The sequence below is a fragment of the Tamandua tetradactyla genome, chromosome 6 (genome assembly GCF_023851605.1).
Source record: "Tamandua tetradactyla isolate mTamTet1 chromosome 6, mTamTet1.pri, whole genome shotgun sequence".
Classification (NCBI taxonomy): Eukaryota; Metazoa; Chordata; class Mammalia; order Pilosa; family Myrmecophagidae; genus Tamandua; species Tamandua tetradactyla.
The window spans coordinates 45783523-45807337 of NC_135332.1; the positions used below are offsets into that span (position 1 = coordinate 45783523).

A 23815-nucleotide genomic window follows, 5' to 3' on the forward strand; every position below is an offset into this window, starting at 1 on the left:
TAGTGCAGATTGGATTGCATAATATTTGAAAATGAACTGTTCATTGATGCCAGAAAATGGCCGAACAGCTATGGGGATTTACTGAAGATGTTGCTAATGACTGGGAAAGGGAAAGTCAACCTAGCAAAGTTGGTAGCATGTATTGTTTTAATAAAAGTTAAAAAGAAAAATAAACTATTTCAGGCAGGCCATGGTGGCTCAGCAGGCAGAGTTCTCTCCTGCCATGCCAGAGACTCAGGTTCAATTCCCGGTGCCTAACCATGCAAAAAAAGTAAAAATAAAAATAAAATAAACTATTTTTTATCTCACCCCCAGCAAATTCAAATTATTCAATAATCCCAGTTATACATTTCCAATAATTTTTCTGTTTTGCCAACCCAATAAGAGAAAAACGGTAACTCATTGTTGCTTCAATTTGCATTTCTCCAATCACTACTTAAGTTCAGCATCTTTTCATTTGCTTATTGGTCATCTGCATTTCCGCTGTGAGTTGCCTGTTCATCTTTTGTCCATTATTCTATTGGGAGACTGGCCTTTTTCTTGTTGATTAAAAGGAACTCTCCTTAGTTTATCCTTTTTCTTTTACGTATTAAATATTAAAATATTTTCTCTCAGTCCGGTGTTTGTCTTTTAATTTTGTTGTATCTTTTGCCATTTAAAGGTTATTTATAAAGTCAAACTTTTCCTTACGGTCTTCAGTCATACATAAAAAACACTTCCCCTCTCCAATAATTAAAAATTTTTAAATATCTAATAATAGTAGATATCTTTAATACTGTGCTGTACATTTAATTCTTTAATTCATCTGAAATTGGTTTTTGTGAATAGTGTGAGGTAGGGATAGCACACCATTTTCAGTCTCCAGATATTATTATATTCATTCTGCAGCCGAGGAAATTGAGGCTCAAAGAGACTAAGAACCTTGTCCATAAAGTGGTAGAACTAAGATTTGAACCCAAGCCATCCAGCTCAAGTGTCCACATGTTTAACCCCTATGCAGGCTGTATGCTGGAGGAAAAGGTAAGCTAAATAAAAGCAAGTGATCTGCATGGAGCAAGAAACAACGTGTAATCAGCCCTTCAGTGAAGGGACCTGTATATGGAGAACAGGAAAACTCATCCTAGTTCAAAATGCAGGAATGTAGGTCCTGCACAATTCATTGGGCTTCTCCAGGGCCCAAATCAAAAGATAAGAGTGACCCTTGTGACCCTTTGTGGGGTCCTGTCTGGGAAGTCTGCCTTCCTGATACCTTTGTTCCCTCTCTCCACCACTGCGCTCCTCTCACAGGCAGGACCCAGGAGGACACCTCTAGGAGGTGGATTTCAGCAGGTCTGAGCTGGCAACTTTCTAATGCCAAGAGACGCCTGAAAATGAAGACAGCTCTTTGCCTTCAAGACATCCCCCAGGTAATCTATGAGTGGCCAGCACCTCTTTGCAAGAATGGGGTAGGTGTATAAGATTCCACTCAGTCACCACATATGAAATGCCCCAGATTAAGAGTCAAGAGACACAGATGTGGCCTCTCTCTCCAGCCAACACAACAAGCAAACTCACCACCCTGCCCCTGTCTACATGGGACATGACTCCCAGGAGTATGGACCTTCCTGGCAACGTGGGACAGAAATCCTAGAATGAGCTGAGACTCAGCATCAAGGGATTGAGAAAACCTTCTGGACCAAAAGGGGGAAGAGTGAAATGAGACTAAGTGTCAATGGCTGAGAGATTTCAAACAGACTTGAGAGGTTATCCTGGAGGTTATTCTTATGCAGTAAGGAGATATCACCTTGTTATTCAAGATGTAATGGAGAGGCTGGAGGGAACTGCCTGAAAATATAGAGCTGTGTTCCAGTAGCCAGGTTTCTTTGTTTTTTTTAATTTTTTATTAATTTTTAAAAAATTACATGAAAGAAACACAAACATTCTTAACAAATGCTCATTCTGTTCTACATATATAATCAGTAATTCACAGTATGATCACATAGTTGCATATTCATCATCTTGATCATTTCTATTGCATCAATTCAGAAAAAGAAATAAAAAGACAACAGAAAAATAAAACAAAAACAGAAAAAAATTTTTACATACCATACCCTTTATGCTCCTTTTCATTGATTGCTAGCATTTCAAACTAAATTTATTTTAACATTTGTTACCCCTATTATTTATTTTTACTCCATATGTTCTACTCGTCTGTTGACAAGGTAGATAAAAGGAGCATCGGACACAAGGTTTTCACAATCACACAGTCACATTGTGAAAGCTATATCATTATACAATCATCTTCAAGAAACATGGCTACTGGAACACAGCTCTACATTTTCAGGCAGTTTCCTCCAGCCTCTCCATTACATCTTGAATAACAAGGTGATATCTACTTAATGCGTAAGAATAACCTCCAGGATAACCTCTTAACTCTGTTTGGAATCTCTCAGCCATTGGCACTTTGTCTCATTTCACTCTTCCCCCTTTTGGTCGAGAAGGTTTTCTCAATCCCTTGATGCTGAGTTTTAGCTCATTCTAGGGTTTTTCTCAATCCCTTGATGCTGAGTCTCAGCTCATTCTAGGATTTCTGTCCCACGTTGCCAGGAAGGTCCACACCCCTGGGAGTCATGTCCCACGTAGACAGGGGGAGGGTGGTGAGTTTGCTTGTTGTGTTGGCTGGAGAGAGATAGCCATGTTTCTTGATGATGATTGTATAATGATATAACTTTCACAATGTGACTGTGATTGTGAAAACCTTGTGTCTGATGCTCCTTTTATCTACCTTGTCAACAGACGAGTAGAACATATGGAATAAAAATAAATAATAGGGGTAACAAATGTTAAAATAAATTTTGTTTGAAATGCCAGTGATCAATGAAAAGGAGGGGTAAGGGGTATGGTATGTATAATTTTTTTTTTCTGTTTTAGCTTTATTTCTTTTTCTGAATTGATGCAAATGTTCTAAGAAATGATCATGATGATGAATATGCAACTATGTGATGATACTGTGAATTACAGATTATATATGTAGAATGGGAAAAAAAAAAAAGAGTCAAGAGACAAGGGCTTTTGTCCTGGCCTCACCCTTAAGTAGCTGCCTGGTTTTGGGCAATTTCCTTCTCATTGCTGAACTTCAACTTTCTCTCTGGCTAAAGAGGAAGTGATACTAGATCAGCAAGATTTTTCTTTGTGTTCAAACTGCAAGTCAGGACTCACTGATTGTGAAATCGATTTGGTGGATCACAACCATCATTTTTTTAAATGAAATGTAAAAGAGGTGATAAAAACCTGAATATATGACATGTTGTAAGATCAAGCATGTATTAGCTACATATATAGATGTACTGGGTAATATGTAAAATAGATTTTTCACTGTTGCTCGCAATCAGAAGATGTTTCAAAACATTAGACTAAATTGTGTATAAAGTCTTCCATCATTCTATGAGCCATAACTAAGGTGACAAAAACATCTGAGTCTCCCAGAAAAGTCCTAGTGCAATAATTTATCATGTGCCCTTTCACTCTCAAAATTGTCCAGATTTGCCTATGTGGGACATGACATTCAGGGTTGAAAGTTTCCCTGGCAACGTGGAAGATGACTCCCAGGGATGAATCCAGACCTGGCACCGTGGGATTAACAATTGCATCCTGACCCAACGGAGGAAAAGAAGTGTAATTAAAAAATATCAGTGCAGAGTGAGTTCAAACAGAATCAAGAGGCTACTCTGGAGGTTGCTCTTATGCAAGCTTCAGTTAGACCTTGCTGCCTATCATCATCTGCCAACACCCAACCAGGACCATTCCAGCCAATCCTAAAGAACACCAAGGGCAATATATAAGATTCCACCAGGGCTCCAGGCTCTAGAGTAACTTTCCAGAAACCTACAACCTCCAGATGGGTCCCTGGTCCAGATAAGTCCTGAAACCTAGCCCAGGTTCTCCAGACCCCATATTAGCGACAGACTCTTCCAATATCAAAAATTTAGAATTGCCATGGCCCAAACAACCCCAATGAGAGGTATGGAAAGATCAAAGGTGATGGTGGAATTATACATAGAAGATAGGACTTAATAAATGAATATGAATGCTGAATCACTAAATTGATATCTCTTTTAGTCTCCAGTATTTTAGAGCAGCTAGAAGTAAAAACCTCAAATTGTGACATTGTAACCCATGTCAAAGTCTGAAATATGTTCTACAACTAATTGTGGTGCTGTGCTTTGAAATTTATAGCTTTTTTGTAGATATGTTATTTTTCACAAAAAAAAAGTTGATTGTGATGATTAAAAAAAAAAGTATTTAAGCCCTCTAGCCTCCTATATTCTGGAGCAGCTAGAAGGAAAAAAATGAGAGGATAGTATGGTAGCCCATGACAAATTCTGGGATCTATCCTGTAACCACTTTTTGAAGAGTGCTTTGAAAACTATTGCTTTTTTTATTTCTTTGCTTTGTATATATGTGTTCTAGTTTGCTAGCTGCTGGAATGCAACACACCAGAGACAGATTGGCTTTTAATGAAAGGGGATTTATTTCGTTAGTTCCCCAGAGGAAAGGGAGCTAACTTTCAACTGAGGTTCTTTCTTACGTGGGAAGGCACAGGGTGATCTCTGCTGGCATTCTCTCCAGGCCTCTGGGCTCCAACAACTTTCCCCAGGGTGATTTTTCTGCATCTCCAAAGGCCTGGGCTGAGCTGCGAGTGCTGAGATGAGGTATGCTGAGCTGCTTGGGCTGTGCTACATTGACTCTCTCATTTAAGCACCAACCAATTAAGTCAAACATCATTCATTGCAGCAGGCATGCCTCCTAGCCAACTGCAGATGTAATCAGCAGCAGATGAGGTTCACGTGCCATTGGGTCATGTCCACAGCAACAGAACTAGATGCCTTCACCTGGCCAAGTTGACAACTGACTCTAACTACTACAATATGTTATATATACAATAAAAAAAAATTTTTTTAATTGCCCAAATTTTAGCAGCAAATTATATGGCCACTATACCTATAAACCGATCAAATAAAGGAGTGTGTCCCAAAGAATTACAGATTTTCTTGTGTGCACTGGTGTCTTGGCCAGGAATTCTTAGAGAGAAAGCATGGCGATGAGAACCGGCTCTCAGAAAACTCGTATTTGCGGGTCGCTGATAAGTAATTAAGCATTTAAAATAGAGTACATTTAAATCCCAGATGCTGTGGAAGCACTCAGGGGTAGCCCAGGCTTGAAGGAGGGAGGAAGACTCAAGAAGTGCTCCTGGTAGAGCTTCTCAACTGCTGAGTTGAAAGCGGAAGGGTTACTAGAAATTAGTTTAGCATAGAGTAAGTTTATTCACGAAGACACAAATGTTTAGGTCCTAAAAATATATAAATGCACTCCAGAAGAGAAAAAAACTGTAAAAATCTAAATAAATGGATTGTCAATTGCTAAACTTAATAGTCATTAAAATGTCATTACATGGGAAAACAGTGAAAAAATATGTGCCAGGAGAGCTGGATGCTGACAGGCCTTCAATGCTCAGTCAAGGACTTTGGCATTTACCCTGAGGCCATGAGAAGGCACCGGTAGATTCTGTTCAAGGAATCATAAGGCCAGGTCTATGTGTCAGAACATTCCCTCTGGGAGTCGCGTTTGCTTTTACAGGCTATTTGGGCACTTGTGGATCCAGGACGGGGTGGGTAGGACCTAGGACCGTCAGTGCCTGGGAAGGTCGCCCAGCCCGGGGCCTTGAGCCACTCCAACTCTGCATTCTAGCTGCTGAAAGTACCAGCTCCTACTTTAAGGTCCCTTCTGACTTGGACTCCAGGAATGGAACTGAAAATGGGCACAGGACAATGTCTAGAAAGTCCCAATCCCGAGTCAGATAGATAGTCTGAAGTGGTCTCCCACTCTCCCCGTGTCAGGTCTCTGAGCTCATGGCTTACCCCTAAAGAGGATACTCTTATTTAGAGGAAGGGAAGGACCCTTCTTAAAATATTTATTCTCTTTGCCTGTACCCATCGCCAACCCCAGATATGGGATAGTTGAGTAAGTCCCAAGTCACTTTTGCCCTCAACTTCCTGTTGAATTCCCAGCCTTGTTCCCTTTTTTCAAAACAGAGTGTTGACTCATGGATAGCCAAAGAACAGCAATCCGTCCATTCTCATAGATTCTGCCGGGTGATTTCCTGATCCTCCTCTTATAAATACAAAGGCAGAGCTGGGGTCCCAGGGCCTCAGGGAGCAGTGAGGCCAGGAGTCTGCAGGCCAACTCTGCCTGTCCACCGAGAGGATGAAGGTCTCCGCGGCTGCCCTCTCCTTCCTCATCCTTGCCGCCTCCCTGGGGTCCCAGGCACGGGTCATACATGGTGAGTCCAATAAAAAAGCTCCATGAACCAGGTCCTTGGGAGAGTGGGATGCTGGGAAGGAGACATGGAGGGATTACTTTGCCCTCCCAAGACTGCTCCCCATCACCCACATGGTCATGGCACTTACTTACAAGCAGAAGCAGGTTACAGACCTACCTCTATCTGCAGCCTTGGCCCCTGGGGGGAAAAATGTATACAGATGGCTGGTCCCATCTGTGAAACAATTATCTCCCTTTTCATGGTCAGAATTATTTGATGCCTTTTCCCAGCTGGCATCAACCATTAAATCCTAGTTAAAAAAAACTGTAGAAAAATTGTATGTTAGTGGAAACAATCACAGAGTCAATTCTATGATACTAGAACTGTTTTCTATCATGTAGTATAAAACTAGAGGAAATGGGACGAGCCAGGACAAACGACTCACCCAAAGTCACCTATTTACTTATTTAACAAATATACATCTAAAATTTACTATGTGTCACCTTGACGCTACCTGTGAAGTATGTTTTAGGTTGAGCAATGTTAAATTACCATGTTTGTAGGTTTAAAAAAAACCTGAACATTCGCAATTTGATGTAATTTTGCTAATTAGTACTATTATTTCCTATTATAAATTATAAAAATCGAGGCACAGAAAGGTTTAATAGCTTGCTTAAGATCACACAGCTAGGAAGTGGTAGAGTAATAACATGAATTTGTTAGGAAATAGTTAATGGAAAGACAAGGTCGTTTAAGATCTTTTATTTTGCAAGTTCTATCCATATCATATCAAGTATATTAAAATGTATGCACATCCCTCATTAAATATAATTTATATAGCTATGCAAGAAATGAGCTAAAAGGTTGATTGCATTTGCCTAATCATCAAAATGCAAGCTCATAATTCCTTATCCAAAACGTTCAGGGCCTTGGCTATCTTTTGGAGTGCAGAATTTTTTTTAGTTTTAAAAAGGTAATATGTACCTGAACAGTACTTAACATCCCTGGTGGGGTCTGGGAAGCCTCCTATAGTAAAACATAGTAATATTTTGCCTCAAGTATATACAAATATGTACTGTGGGCTAAATAATAGGCTCACTTCACTTCAGGTGGCATTGTGCCACCACATCAGCTCACATCAGCTCAGGTTTGGCTAACAGATGAGTTAATAAAAAAAAAATTCTGTTTTCAGAATTCTTTGGATTCCAGAAATGTGGATAAAGAATTGTGTACTGTCATATTATATAGACATTCCATTAATTTAATCACGTTGAATTTGCTGTTTCCTTTTTGTGTTTCAGAGTCAATAGAATGTTCTCATGTCTCAAACATTTTCAAAGTACCTTGGAAAATCTCAGGGCCCTAATGGAAAAAATGGCCCAGAACCCAAACAGGTGTCAGGTGGTCCAGCCCCTGCGCCTCTGCCCTGGGGCCGGGCTGTGGAATGGGAAGGGCAGAGATGTTAAGACCACCCTTCCTCCTGATGATTTCTCACCCAAATTCCTGTTTTCTCCCAGAGGCAAGAGAACCCATCATGGCATTGGAACAGATTAACATGCCAATATCTCATGGACGTAAGTGCTCGGTTACGACACACATTTTAAAGCAGCAAGCAGGTACCAAGTTGCTCTGTGGCTTCAATCCACCCCATTTACAGGGAGTGGGGAGAGGGGAGGACCCTGAGAGGGTGGACATCTCTAAGGAAGCTCAGAATGGACTATGGGTACCTCCTCCATCTATGATTTCTCTACTCCCATCTTGCGGTTCCAAGCACCTGCTCACTTGGGGAAGGGGGTTCTTGCTGATGCCTCATGCAGGCATCATGCCTTTTCTCTTCTGGGGAAAACAGCCCTCGCCCTGTGGTAACCCAACTAAGTGACCTCTGACACACAACTCAACCCTGGGGAGGGTCTGAAGCAAGAGGAGATCATCAAGTAGAGGAAGAAAACATCCTTTCCTAGTTCTTCCTGAAGAAAGGCAGAAAGGACCTAGTTTCCTTAAAGAAAAAAAAAAAGACTGAGCCCTTAAATGGCCTTTTCCTTTGCTGCAGACGCATTCCACCCCTCTGACTGCTGCATCTCCTACACCTCACGAAACATCCGATGTTTATTCATGGAAGATTATTTTGAAACGAGCAGCGGGTGATCCCGGCCAGGTGTTATGTAAGTGCCAAGCTCACCAGCCACATGTTGGGGGGGAGGGAGCCTGCAGTGCCCGGATGTGTGTGTGGAGGTGGGGGGTACTGATGTGTGGGGATCCAGGGAAGCCCCATCCTCTTCCTCCTACCAGTAAGGGCAGCTTGTGTTCTTATTAGGATGCTGCAAGGCATCATGTATGCAGTGTTCCCAGTGTAAAGGGAGGGTAAGGAGGAAAGAAAGAGCAGAAGGAAGGCTGCCCAAGCAAACTCCCACGAGTCACAAAGGAAGTCTCAGTCCCAAGCTGCCTTCAGCAGAAAAAGGAAAGGACAGATTGGATTGATCGGGGAATCTGAAGGGCACAGGGAAGATGACACTCCCCTTCTCCATTTGCCGAGTATGTCATTTTTCTCCCTGTTGCTTCCCAGCTTTGTCACCAAAGGGGGGAGGCATGTCTGCGCTGACCCCGGCAAAGGGCAAGTTCAGAATTGCATGACGAACTTGAAAGCGGACCTATCCACAGAAGAGCTGGGATGGCCGAGGAGAAGGAATGCAAGGCACCACCTCACCTCCAACTGACTTCTCCCAGCTGCCCCCTGGGGATTTCTTAATTACTGTTTTTAATGATTATTGTTCTGTTCTGGTTATAAAAAGCAATGCATCTAATAAAGAGCCTTCAATTTAACTTCAGCTGAATTTTTAGAGGACAAAGAAGCTGAAATGAAACTGAAGGAATGCTAACTTTGGATAAGTGTTTTTCAAAACGAGAGCCATATTATAGTATAATTTTTAAAAGTTGTAAACATGAGTCATTCAAATATAGATAGAATATGCATCAGAGATGTATTGAACTCAATAAAGAGGGAACCATTAAACTGATTCAAAGGGTATTTGAGGAACAGTGACTTATACAGCTCTTTAGAGAAAGCATTCTGAAAGTTGGAGAAAAACAGATTAATATCCTACAAGGCAATAAAACTGTAAGCTTGGGGGTTATTTTTTCTACTGGACAGAAATCATTTGCATCTGTGCCAGACAAATATCTACAAGTTAACAGGTAACTTCCTAAGTCTGGGGCTTAAACAACAATGAATAGTACGTCAGTCCAAAGTGCATACCTCTAAAAATGTACCTCGTGAGGGGTGGTCCTGTTAGCCAATGCTCCAATATGGCACTGAAAGACAGGTAGTTATCCTTTTCTCTTATATCCTAGGTTTTGAGTGATTTTACATAATAGTTATAAGTTCCTAGAAAATTTATTCTTTCAAGTTAAAAGACATTCAGAAAAAACATTTCAAGTTGGAGTTAATAGCAACTTTACATACATATTTATTTATGCACAAAAATTTATATTTAGTAAATCTTGGTCAATTGTCTCATAAAATTCAGAAAACAGCCCTGAATTCTAATCAACAACAAGCTACTTTCAAAAATGAAAAATACTTACTTTAGAGTGATTCGCCACAAGAAATCAATAGGACATCACTGATCTATAACCAAATATTCTGTATAAGACTAAATCACTATTTAAAAAACAACCCAAAAAAAAGTCCTGACATGTTCTTTAAGGAACTCCTAACTTCGGAGGAGTGCTTTCTGGGTTTAGCAAAACAGTCACACTAGGATGTCCTCTCATCACACACCTGAGCTCATTCCACTGTATCCTATAGCCCAAGGCTTCCTCTTCCTTAGGTTCATTCTTCATTTTGCTAGAATACATCCTTGAACTGGTTTTTGTCAAAAAGATACATAAGTCATTTAGTGAGCATTTAGCTTTTCTTAGCTGGGATGAGCACCTGAGCCCTCTTGATCTTTGGGGGATGACTTAACCTATGAGTCTTGGTGCAGGGGAGCAGAAAGAGGAGACCCCGTCCGGGTGCTAACTGTGGCAACAACAGCTTCCAGATTCTGAAGGCAGCAGGCAGCACATACACCCAGTGACCAGGGCTAGAGGTGACATGGCCAAATGCAGTGTTCAGCACAGGCAGGGGCTTCCAGCCCAGTGGGCTCCCGAGGCATGATTTTGCCAGATAGAGCTGGTCTCTCTTGATTCCCACCCATTTTGCAAACCTTCCTGGAAATTCTGTGAGCTACCTGAGATCATTGCAATGCATTCTTTTCTTGCTTAAGTCAGCCTGAGTCAGGTGCTATTATCTTGCAACTCAGAACTTCAACAGATACAAAAAATAAACTTTCAGGATCTTTGAAGTTCTAGAAAAATTTGTCAAATTTGCAGAATGGTTCAATTGAACGTAAAATTCCATGTTCAAGATAATTTTCTCTCAGGACACTGTAGACCTTTCTCAATTACCTTCTAGTTTCTCAAACAATGACAGAAGTCTAAAGCCAATTGGTTTCTTAATCCATTGTAAGAAACGTTTTAAAACCCTCTGGGAAGTTTCAGGATTTTCTTTTTATCCTTGTATTTCAGACATTTAGATAGCAAAATGTACTGAGTGCATTTTTTCATTATCCTTACTCTACCTCAATTGCCCTTTTTTATCTTCTCAGTTACCTTTTTTAATCTTCAGACGTAAGTCTTCTTTCAGCCCAAGAAAACATTTTCTATCAGTTTTTCATTTTTTCCCATCCATTCATATTCTTCTAGGCTTTTGGAACTACTCGATGTATACTCGATTTTATGCATCTATTTTTATCTTTTTATTTTGTGTTGTAAGAAATTTCTTCGGTCTTAAATGATGTCTCTTCTACATTTAATTACCAATAATTCTTGCTGATCTATGCTTCCTTTTCACAATAAATTATTATTGTTTTTCCTGGCCCATGCACTTCCCAAAACAAACAGACAAAAGCCAAAAAAAAAAATCAACACCTGGTGCTCCAATAACGGGATACACTCATGGAAAAAGGATGAAATGTGACCCCTGCCATAGAGCACACAAAAACAATTTACTACAGTTTTATGGATGCACTATGTCCTTATATATTTCTGAGAACAAAAATAAGTGTTTTTAAGTTCAACCCTTTTTTCTTGCACAATTGCTGTTTCCTTTTTCGTGATTGTTTGGTCATCTTGGTGGTTGTTTTCAAATGACTCATAATCCTTGGTTGTCTCTTTATGTTTATAAGCAAAGGACTAAGCTACAAAGAGGAGTTGCAGGCCTCTTCTACAGTCTTATAGGTCAGTTTCCTACAGGTTTCCTCCCTGAATGGAACCCTAGCTTTGGATGCAGGAGTGGAGGTGTGGGCAGGAGACGATTGAGGATAAGGGGCTAAGCACAGGCATTTAGAATTTAAACAAACACTCCAGGTGATTTTTATGCAGATGGTTCTAAGACTCACTTAGAGATTCTACCTTAGGAGGTGTGGACAAACACGTAGGGAGGCTGGCTAGTGGCCTTGTGAAGGGGGGAAATGTGTTACTATTTAGCATATTTCACTGCTTTAAGAATGCTTTCTTTTTCCTTCATGATCTTTTCTCAGCATAAGTGGAAATCTTATCTTGCTGCTGTAAATACAGGTTCCGATTGTAAGAGCACTGGCTCTGGAGATGAAGAGGAAGAGGGGTGTAACTGGCCAAGCTTTCGTTTATGCTGTTTGAGAGCTTAATTTCTTGGGGAGAGGTGGAAAGTCATGTCCTTGACCAGAAGGTATCCAAAGTACTGCCTAAGTCTCTCTCTCTGGCCCATTCTCCACTCTGGAAGATTTCCACAGCAGATATCCTCCTTTATCTAGAGGACTGGAGCAAACCCCACTCCTGACTGCCCTGAAATGGGGACTGCCAAGACTTGTTCACTCAACCGAAGCTTCTTCTCCCAGCACCCACTGATTCTACCTTCAGGGTTATCTAGGGTTCTGCTGATACAATCCTCTTTTTCAATGATCTTTTCCTTCACCAATGTGAGGATTCAAGTTTGTTGCTATGCTTATTTGGCCTTCTTGTATTTTGCCATCAAGGTGACGCTCCATAAAACAGAAATTCCTCACGCTATGGTCTATTGCTATCTTTTTTATTCCTAATGCTAATACGAATTTATTTTAATTTTGTATTTCTTCTAGCATTTCAATGAGATTTGGGGAGGCAAGAGAAGAAACACAAGTGTTCAGTGTTCTAGCCTACAGCTTGACCCATTTATGCGGTCTCCTGCTGCTCTCACTCCTTCTCTGCATCCTATTGAATTTAAAAGCTTTGTGCTAACAGCAGTCCACTGAGGCCTGAATATATGGCTGAGTGATTGCAATAAGTTTTGGCTTCTCCATGGAGGTTTTTTTAGAGCCTTGTGGATAAACTTAAAGAGTTGTTGGACTGAAAATGTGTGTGCTCCAGGTCTTGGACAGTGGGGAGAGTCAAATGGTCGAGGCAAGCAGGGCAGCAGGTCCAATTTGCAGCCGGCATGGCCAGGAGGTTGGTTACATATGGGGAGATTGAGCAAATGAGCAAGTATTTTGAAGTTTATGGAAACTGGTTTCACACTACTAGAGAAGATGGAAATAGAAAAGGAAAAGGTTAAAATAAACCCTGTGGTGTTGACTTGAAATTGGAGGTATTGGTGTAAACATTTGGTTTTGCATATAGTAAGACAGATGATGTAGAAATTGCTATAAGGGTATGAAATAGCTATACTAGGAATAGATAGACATTTACATGTAGGCTCACATATGCTTCCTGTGTAAATCTACTGAGAGGTCCTGGAGTAATGCTACTTCCAGCGCAATGAGCACACCAAGCACCCAGACCTTGGTTTCTAAAATCTAGTCTCCATTAAAGGGAACCAGGACTCATTGGCAAAATGGCTGATTCCAGGACTAGGCCAGGGAATGTACAAGATGAGCCTCTAACATCTTTTTGTACAAAACTTTAAGAAAACAAGGATAAAGAGCAATTTCTAAAATCTTTCAGAGTGAGGAAAAAATAAATCACCACAAATGAACAAGAATCAGACAAGCATCAAACTGGCATAAAATAAGCTATTGGCCTGGGCGGGCCACGGTGGCTCAGCAGGCAGAGTTCCCACCTGCCAGGGCGGAGACCGGGGTTTGATTCCCGGTGCCTGCCCATGTGAAAAATAATAATAAAATAAGCTATTGACCCGAGCTCTTATTAGCAATAATGAATGTTATAGGACACCTAAACAAAGGCTTGAAACTTCCAAGGAAACCATATTCTCATAGTCTTAATGTGGAAGTCTATACTTAGTAAAAAATATCAATGAAACGTTGGAGTATTAATAATGACTTCTTCAGACAAGCAATAATTCAGAAACTATATGGCCCTCACACTCTTTCTACATTATCTGTTTTCTAAAATCTATTTATGTGTATTACTTAGAAATTTGTTTAAATAGTATTTAAAATAGGCAGTGCATACGCAGCAGTTAACAGGAGAACATTTCAGACCTCCAGTTAGGTTGTTACTAAATTCCATTCATCTCCCTGGGTTGCAATTTTCATTTACTTTTTGAGTACCTCCCCAGACTAAGAGCTCTGAGGCCGGGGTCATCTTTATTCCCTCCCTCCAAGCCTATCACAGTGCCTGGCATATGATCTCATGGTAAAAACAGTGATGTAAACCCTAAACCCACTCCCTTTTCCTTCTGGGCCCAGAGATACACTATATTTTCTAGCTCTCTTGTTCTTAGGTTGAAGCCAGGTGACTTGATTTTGGCCATAGAGTGTGCATGAGAGTAAACCACACCATTTCCAGGTATAGTCAATAAAAATCCCCCAGTCCTCCACTACCTCTCCCTTGGTAGCAAGCTTAGAAGCCTTGTGTTGAAGATGGTGGCATCATAAGATAGAAGATGCTTGGGTCCCCCATGCACAGACCCTTATCCCACTGCTGGTCCACAATGGACTGTGACAGGAGCAAGAAATAAATCTTCAGTGCATGAGCCTGCTGAGATTTGAGCATTGTTTATTACAGGAGTGAGCCTGTCCAGACTAACATAGGTAGGAAATCACTAATTACTTGAAAAATAAGGTAATTTCCCGGAAGGCTCCTAGCAACAGCTTGGAAGATAGGCTAGTCGCCAAGAAAACCAAGAAGTAGACATTATTTCTTTCCAACTCATATCCTTCCCAGAGACAACTTGCTTCCTTGCAGTGTGCATAATGGCAATTGCTATCATTTGACCTGAGGAGTTCAGCATTGTTATTGTTGATAACAAGAACAGAAAGAACTCTGACGGTCTCTGCACCTAACTGTGAGAATTTACCATCTCCTTGAGATACATAAACTTAGACCTGGTTCCATTTATTTATTGATCCTTCATCTAAAACATTTATAAATCACCTGCTATTTGCTAGGCTCTATGAGCAAAGGCCTAATAGAAGTAACAGATATTCCCTGCCCTGATGATTCCAGTGGAAGAGAGAAGATGCAAGCAGCCACCTAACCACGACGGCAAGCACAGTGGGAAATGCTCCCCCCCAAACAGCATGGCGCAAGGGGCCATCTCTGTGCTGAGTCTGCAGAGGTGGCATCATTGCGTGAACATGAGCAAGTCACCGGTACCTCCTGAGCCCCAACTTCCTCCTCAGTAAATGGCAACTTCAGACTAATACAAGGATGGCAAATATATAGCCTGTAAGAGAAGCCACCCCTTCCCGATGTGCCTGGACATAGTCACAGAATAGTTTCCAACACAAAGCTCCAGCCTACCACTAATCAATGAAACCTATTAGCCATGCCCGAACCAGGCATTCCTTAAGATTCCTTTCAAGCTTCTATTTAATGAAAGTCAGACACCAGATGATCCCAAAGGGTTCCACTGCCTGAGTTCAGAAACTGCTAAAACTACAGGCTTTGTAGAGAAGCCAAGCCAACAGGGATATTCCAGGGAAAGCTTAGCTGGGGCTCCCCTGTTTCTTTATGGTATAGAGGTTAAGAGCACAGACTTGGGAGCTAGACTGCCTGAGCTCGAATTCCAGTTCCACTTAGCCGTCAAAACTTGGGCAAAGTTATTCATGTTTCTGTGCCTCAGTTTCCTTACCTGCTGCTGCAAAGATTAAGTGGGCTTATATTCAAAAGCATTTGGGACAATGGCTAGTGTGTATAGGAAGCATTATATGTATTTATTAAATAAATTATCAACTGGGTATCGTAGCCCTCCTTTACCGAGGGTCTGGTGAGCGGGTGGAATGAGGCTGAGAGCTGTAGGCTCTGTTTAAGAGCTTAAGTGAGGGATTCCTCATCCTGATTGGTGAGACCTGTCCTGGGGAACCCCAAACTTTCTCCCACTACCCCAGATCCCCTCAGATCTCCAGACAAAACAGCCCCATATCTCTAACCCCCATATGGCCTTGTCCTAAGGCCTGGACCTGGCACTGAGCATAGAACTACCCCAGTCTTAAGATCTCGAATTGCTAAATCTGCAATAGTACCCCGCACCCCTGTGCTCATGGTTTACACCTAAGAAAGAGCCTATATCCAAGGAGTTAAACTTGTTCCCATTGAGGATGGAAGGCAATTTCCTCCCTGAAATCTTGGCTCTCTGTGCTTCCCTCTCTCCTCCCTCAACAAATATGCAGGATATGAAAATGCTGAGCCATCTGCTGCTTTCTACTTCCCTTTGAACTCCTAAAATCCCTTATTTAAAAAAATACATATTTTGCCACGATGATCATTTCTCAACACTTCCTCACCCCAGGAGCCTCAGAAGCCCCCAGGCCAGCTCTGCTCCTGCAGTGCCTGTCCCACAGGAGAATGAAGTTCCCCGTTGTCGCCATTTTCTTCCTCATTATATCCATCACCCTTGGGTCCAAAACTGAAAAGTTCTCAGGTGAGTCCAGGGACTTGTTTTCCTTCTGAACTCGTTCTTGTGGGAACATAAGCAGGAATAAGGGATTGGGATGAGAGCAGCAGGAGAAGGGGTCAGGTATCTTATTAAACTAGTTTCATTCCCATCCTTCCCAGTCCCCCCCCCCATCCTTTCAGAGCCCAGCCTGCCTCCCCACACCCTCAATTCATCTGGGTTGGCATAAATCGAAAGGGTGACCCACCCCCCCATTTGGGGACATTGTCCTCAGGGAGAGTGAGGGACTGTATTTGGAACCCCTCGAGTCATTTCATCCTCTGCCCTGGCCTGCAGAGATTTGGACCCAGGCTGCCCAGGGCCACCCTGCCCCAGGGGTGCCTCACTTAGGTCTGGGCTGCAAGAAGTGACAGCAGTCCTAGGCCACCCCTTTCTGGCTCATCTCTTAGAGTAAACTGCCTGGGTAGGCAAGCAAGACTGATGATGAAGATGAAATCCTCAGCTTTCAATTTTCCCTTGTTTTCCTTCTGGAATGTGGGGGAAACCCAGAAAATTGTGGAACTAAAGCGGGTCCCAAGTTCAAGGGGATTTGGACCATCTGGTTTGCCTCTCTCAAAACTCCTTTGTTAGCTCAGAGGAATAAAGTGGGGAAAGTCTGAGCTCCAATGGGCCTCGGGTTCCGGGGGACCCTTATTCTGTCCTTTAACTAGTATAGAGGGTCCCTGGGATGTGCTGCGTGGCCGGGGGCCTTGCCCTCCCCACCCAGGCCTCTGGTCCCCTCAGTGACGGCTGAGGCCATGGCCACCGTGTGCTCATGTTTCTCTCCATGTTGCTTGTATAACGTGCACAGCCCGGTGACTCCACCGCGGCCCTTGGCCTGAAACGCCGTCTGGCCACCTCCACAACCTCAAGCTTGGGGTGACCTCACTGTCACCCTCACGTACCTCCTGTAAGAGCCATGAACGTTCAAATTGGAAAGTAGCTGGAAAGTCACTTAATCCAGTGATTTTTAAACTTTTTAGAACCGTGAAACCCTTTCTTCAAGCAATCTTACACAGGGGGCAATATGGGAAGCCAAAAAGGGTTGTCCAGGTACAAGACCCAAGACCCCACCCACTCTCTCACATGCTTCAGTCCCCCCAACTTGGCCCCTGAGCCCCCACAGCCCCAGGGAGCTGAGTTTTAAAACTCCCGAAACTCATTTACAGATGAGGGGACTGGAAAAAGAGAGGAAGTAAAGTGGTCACAGGCACAAACCAGCAAGGGCAAGAAGGGGTTCAAACCTGGGCGTCCTGCCCCCCATTGGGGTCCCTGGGGCTGGTGTAGGGACGAGGGGGCACGGGCAGGGGAGGGACTGGGGGTGGCTGGGTCTGCTCCTAATGACCTGCTCTGGCTTCCAAACACTCCTTCTATTCGGAGCCTCTTTCCCAGAATAAGGTGGCCTCGGGGCCCCACGGTGAGGATGTGTGCCCTTGGAGAAGAATCCCTTAGCTCAAGGTCGCAGCCTTGCAGTCCTGGGAGGCGTCAGAGAAAGGGAAGGAAGGCAGTTGCTGGGGAAGGGAGAACGGGGAGGAGGAACATGGAGAGAGAGAAGAGGGGACTGAAGTTCTTCGGACCCCCCTCTCCAGGCCCCTTCTCAGCTTCCCGCCATGCCTTCTCCTCGGCAGGACCTTACCACCCCGCTGAGTGCTGCTTCTCCTACATTACCCGAAGGATCCCACGGCTCCGAGTGGCAAGTTATTATGAGACCAGCAGCCAGTGCTCCAAGCCCGGAATTGTGTAGGTGACACCCACACACCACACTGGGAGAGGGAGCCAGCAGGTCCTAGAGCAGGGAGGGTTGGGGGGGGCCTCAGAAGGAGACCCCCCTTCCCCAGGATGCCTTCCAGATGTGTCAGCCCAGAGAGAGCAGTCAAGGATCAACCTGGGGCTCTCTGGCCTGGCTGGGGCCTGCAGAGAGCTGGAGGGTGGGGGTGGTGGGAGCTGGCCCCATGGATAGAGTGGCATTGGGGAGAGGAGCAGGGAGGGAGGCCCTCCTCACAGGGCCCTGAGGGACTGGGGAGCTTGTCTCAGAGAGGAGGCTGGCACTGGACTGCCTCTGACAAAGGTGGGAGTGTGGGGTTTGGTGAGGGAGGGAAGGAAGGAAGACGAGCTCCCCCTCCCCAGCTGCTGTACCCTCAGCTGTAAGCCTCCTCCCTCTTGCTCCACAGCTTCGTTACCACAAAGGGCTATACCATCTGCGCCAACCCCAGTGACAGCTGGGTCCAAGACTACATCAAGGACCTGGAGGAGAACTGATGTCTCCCAAACGTGGCGGGGAAAGTCACAGCTCAGAGTCTGAAAGAGAAGAGGCCAAGCATCCACTTTCTCCCCCAACTCTTAGCCCCAGCCATCCCCCACGAGCTGCCCTGCCTTGAATTAAAGACCATGTATTCTTTCCCTCTCTCATTCATTTCTGTGGAACTTATCGATGGCAGTGGACTGAGGATGCTGGTGAGCCCAATCTAGCTGTGGTACCGTCGCCATCAGGCCTTACTCCGCAGAAGTTTTGCCAGACCCTGGGACCAAACCTGGGTCAGACATGCAACAGGGAGAGTAGGAAGCAGAAAGTGAGAAGGAGGCTCACGGTAAAGGCCACCTCTTCAATAACGACATTAAAAATAACAGATACCATTTTCTTAGCCCTTTCTACATTCCAAACACTCTAAGCAATCTGCATACATTATTTCAGCCTCACAAGTGTAAAAGCTAAGAATTACCATCTGACCTTACAGACAGATCTTCATAAAGGCCTCTCTCTCCATAACAGTCAAACTCCGTAATCCTTTTGTCTATGCTTCTCCCAGGGCCTCTGCTCCCTGCTATTTGGTATAGAGATGATTCATGAACACAATTCATCTGATCACTGCCCTTCCGCTTACCCTCACAAGGTTGTACCATATTGTTTTTCTCATCTTTGTATCCCCTACAAGGCCTAGCAGAAAGCCTGGCCCTTACCAGGTACTCAGGAAATGGTTGGGAGGATGGAGGGATGGAGGGATGGAGGGATGGGTGGGTGGGTGGGTGGAGGGATGGAGGGATGGATGGGTGGGTGGGTGGAGGGATGGAGGGATGGATGAATGGATGGATGAATGGATGGATGGATGGATGGATGGGTGGATGGGTGGAGGGATGGATGGGTGGAGGGATGGATGAATGGATGGATGGATGAATGGATGGATGGGTGGATGGGTGGAGGGATGGATGGGTGGAGGGATGGATGAATGGATGGATGAATGGATGGATGGATGGGTGGATGGGTGGATGGGTGGAGGGATGGATGGTTGGAGGGATGGATGAATGGATGGATGGATGAATGGATGGATGGGTGGATGGGTGGAGGGATGGATGAGTGGAGGGATGGATGGTTGGAGGGATGGATGAATGGATGGATGGATGAATGGATGGATGGGTGGATGGGTGGAGGGATGGATGAGTGGAGGGATGGATGAGTGGAGGGATGGATGAATGGATGGATGGATGAATGGATGGATGGATGGATGGATGGATGGATGGATGGATGCATAGATGGATGGATGGGTGGGTGGATGGATGGACAGTTGGACAGGTGGATGAATGGATGTTTGGGTGATAGATAGATGGATGGATAACTGGACAGTGAGTGGGTAAGTGGAATGAAACAGGAATGAAGACAAGACCTATACTCCTAGAAGACTACCCTGGTGTCCCACAGGTTTTCAAATCCATCTTCAGGGCTCAAAGAGGAGCTCCATGTACTTAGGTTAATAGCATGCCCAGTGTAGGGACTTTATGGTAACACTTCTCTGGCCTCCAGCCTTCTGCAGACAGGAGACTAGAAGAGGCCTGAATGCTAAAGTTACAATCAGACCTCCTCAGACCCCCTCATCTCCATAAACAGAGTTCAAGGGGATACACCCAAATGTGCAATTCCCCGACCCTCACAAAAAGCTACAGCTTCGTCACCACTAATTGCCTTGAACCCTCCAGGGCTGCATTATGCTTTAACTCTATTTATGAGCAGTCACGCCAAGCAGCAAGCTCCATCAGCATCTGCACATCCCCTGCCTGCCTTCCACAGTTCTCCCCTCCTCAAATCCTCCTCCCACCCCTCTAGTTCATCGATGGCAAAATCCCCTATATCTTCAGTCTCTTCTCTGAACGTTGCCTTCAACCCCTCACTCAAAGGTACATGCGGATCTCCCCTCAGTTGGCTTCCTAGGCAGCCTTCTCCAGTGCTGACAGCTTTATCTTCCTTAACACCTGGCCTGTCATTGTCACATCCAAACCGCAGCAGAGACTCCGTGTGCTCTTCTTTCGTCCCGGGCCCACGGCTCATGAAGGGCAGCCGAGTTCACTGGGACTTTTACACAGGTCTCTTGGGCTGGGCCGCCTGAGTGCCGGGAGGCGCAGGGAAGGGGATGTCAACCAGAGGGGCGATAGTGGGAGAGGTTGAGGGGATGTTCTCAGAGTCAAGATCGAAGAATAAAGCAGAGTTGGCCAAACAAAGAATGAGGGAAGGGTATTCTAAGGAGAGGGAACAGCATAAACAAAAAGTATAAGGGAGTGAAAGAGTAGGAGTGTTTGGGGGAACTGCATGTGGTTTGTTATAGCTGAGATACAGGGTATAAAGCCGAAGACGGTGGACACCAGCTTACTCAGTAAGGAAACTGAATACTAGGTGAGGATCTTTTATTTTAATATGAATGCAAAAGGAAGTCTTTGGGGGGAAAAAATGCTAAGTGAAAGAAACCAGACACAAAGCACCATCTATTACATGATCCCATTTATAAAAATGTAAATATAAACAAATCTATAGAGAAAGAATTAGATTAGTGGTTATGTAGGATTGGGGATGGATCGAGGGATTGAGAGGTGACTGCTAAGGGGTATGGGGGTTTTCTTTTTAAAACAATGAAAATGTTCTAAAATTGATTGTGGTGATGAATGCACAACTCTGTGAATATACCAAAAGCCGATGGTGTACGCTTTGGACAGATTGTAAGGTATATGAATATATCTCAATAAAACTGCCTTTTTAAGAAAAGAAATCTGTGTTAGTCTCTAAGCAGCGAAGTGATGAGTCAGGTTTGCATCTTGGAAAGAACACTGACACCAGCGTGGACAGAGACACAGGGACGGAGTACAGGGGAAAGAGAGCAGGTAGGGGCTGTGGTAATCCCGCTCACAATCTGATCTGGAGAACGGGGTGGGGACGAGACAGGCTCTGACACAGCTGTGGCTGTGAAGGGAGGGGCATCAAGACTGCACAGCCCCTCCACTGTCCTTCCTCCTCCTCTCCAGCACCCAAGACCTTTCCTCTCTGCCCTCTGGAGGTCAGGCCCACCCAGCCGCAGGAGAGTCTCATACATTCGCATTTTACCTTGGGCCCCCATCCCAGCTCCTCTCCTGCCCCAAACTTGGCACGGTGGAAAGCACTTGTAGGTGAAGTAAAAGGCCTTAAAGGCCTGAGGTTTTCCAGGGATTTCCCATCCAAAGCTGGCCTGCCCAGCAAATGTGTGTGGTGTGTTTCAGGGATAGTCTGTTCTGGAGGCTTAGGAAAGCGGTGTGGTGGAAAGAAGGAGAGGCAGGTATGCCAGCCCAGCAGTGTTCCATGACACAAGAGCAATAACTGAAACGGATACGTGCCAGGGTGGTTGTAAAAATTAAATATCACTCATTCCAATGACTGAGCACTAGCCGCTTGCTGGAATAGAGTGATGGTGAAGAGCTGAGTTGTTGCTTTTTTTTTTAACATGGGCAGGCACTGGGAATCGAACCCAGGTCTCAGCACGGAGGCAAGAATCCTGCCTCTGAGCCACCATCTCATCACCCAAGAGCTGAGCTTTTGCATTAAAAAAAAATTAATTAAATCTTTAATTTAAAAATTAAAAGCAGAGTTAGTGCTGGCTGCACTGCTAAGTAAACCACTAAATCTCTTAAAGCCTCAATTTCATAAATTGTAAACTGGAAGGGATATGAGCCAATTTATAGCTCATATAAATTGTTGTAAGTGTAATGTACATAAAAATTTAGTGTGCTGCCTGGCATCTTGTAAGCGCTTGATAGATAGTACTTATGTTATCAATTTAATGAGCTAATATTTGTAAAGCATTTTGTAAGGTACCTGGCACATAGTAAGCACTGTATAAATACTTGTTATATAAATATCATGATCTCTATGTCACAGCAATCCAATCGAACAGACATTATTATCCCCATTTTACAGATTAGAAGAATGGCTCAGAAAGTTTAAGCAACTTGTCCAAGCTCACATAGCTTGTAAATAACAAAGCAAGTCTGTGAACTTGTGTTTGATTCCTAAATATGTGCTCCTTAAACTCCACCAGAGTCTTATAAAAAGCATAAAAAATCAGCATCATTATTATAATAATAATAAATAATAACATAGCTAGTATGAATCCAAGATAGTGACAGATCACAGTTCTTTCAGAATGACAGTTCATTCTGAAACAAAAAGATAATGAGTTTGCGATGTCATTCTTATCCCCATAGACATAATCTGCTCCATCATATTCATCAATCTGAGTCTCTACTGAAATTTCAGGAACTTCTTTTTATATGGTTTGATACTGAGCAGCAATTTTCCAGAAAGAAAAACTACCTGTGCTGATGGGTAGCTTCGCTGGTCACAGGGTCTGCTTTTCTTTTTTGGTCCATCAAAGGGGTGCAAGGTGGGTCTAAATTGCTCACTAAAAAGACCCTCCAACATCTGGGGAGATGTCAGCCAAGAGTCTCCGAGGTCAAGGTCCTGAGGCAGTCTAAAGACAGAATGAAGAAAGAAGACTGCGGACAGGTCAAGCTAAGAGATAAGCTGATTCAATGCCTGAGCCAAGTCCAGTGGGGCAGAAGCTGGGACTCCAGAAACCCAGGAGCACGTGTTGGGTGCACGGTGTGGGGACGCCTGCCTCTGGTCATGATCACACCGTCGATGACCATTAAGGCTGGGCAGCAAGAAGGGCTCAGCCCACAAGACCTGAAACCTGCCAAGAATCGAAGTTCCTAAGAGACAAAAGAAAATATCGACAAATAGACCAAACACCTGCGCATCACGCATGGAGCCCAGGGGCAGGCACATTGTTTCTTCAGAGTGTTAGTGGCATAGATGTGACATGAAAGCATGTGAGCTCAATCATGTGTCCTGTGGCTGGGGTTGGGGGACATCTTTCTCAGAAGCCACTAAACCCTATTCTTTCCTGGTCTGTGCTCTCTCTAGTCCTGCTTCTACACAACCTCCCAGAGACCAATCACCTCGGGGAAACCAGAACTATTTAATCCTCCCTCCCCAGGGTACAGAAGGTGTCAGGGACCTCACCTGGCAGAATCACCTCCTGCCCATGTGACCTCGAGCCATTTGTTTAACCTCTCTAAAACCCAGTGGCCTCATCTGTAAAACAGGAGGAACAATTACTGCTTCCTGTACAGTTGTGAGGATTAAATAAAACAGGCATGCAAAGTGGTTGGCCCACAACACACTCGCCTTGCCTTCCCGTTTCCTATTTCAGTGCCTCCACTGCAAGCGAGTTCAGATCCTATTGAATTCAACTCTGAGCCAGGCCCTGCTCCCCACCTAACCACACGCCTCCCTCTCAGCAAGGGCAAAGTTCTGTTACGTCTCCTCCTCCATC

The 23815-nt window shown here is 44.1% G+C and overlaps 2 protein-coding genes across 2 annotated transcripts; both read left to right on the plus strand.

Annotated features, from left to right (window-relative positions):
• Positions 1–6056: 6056 nt before the first annotated feature.
• LOC143685996 (C-C motif chemokine 23-like) lies at positions 6057–9118 on the plus strand. The gene is made up of 4 exons (XM_077163083.1): positions 6057–6319; positions 7816–7872; positions 8349–8460; positions 8862–9118. The coding sequence occupies exons 1-3, from the start codon at positions 6244–6246 to the stop codon at positions 8441–8443; spliced, it is 228 nt and encodes a 75-aa protein (XP_077019198.1). The 5' UTR covers positions 6057–6243; the 3' UTR covers positions 8444–8460; positions 8862–9118.
• A 6837-nt stretch (positions 9119–15955) lies between these two features.
• CCL14 (C-C motif chemokine ligand 14) lies at positions 15956–18585 on the plus strand. The gene is made up of 3 exons (XM_077165118.1): positions 15956–16175; positions 17816–17927; positions 18359–18585. Exons 1-3 carry the CDS (start codon positions 16013–16015, stop codon positions 18444–18446), a joined length of 363 nt encoding a protein of 120 aa, XP_077021233.1. The 5' UTR covers positions 15956–16012; the 3' UTR covers positions 18447–18585.
• The last annotated feature ends 5230 nt before the right edge of the window (positions 18586–23815 follow it).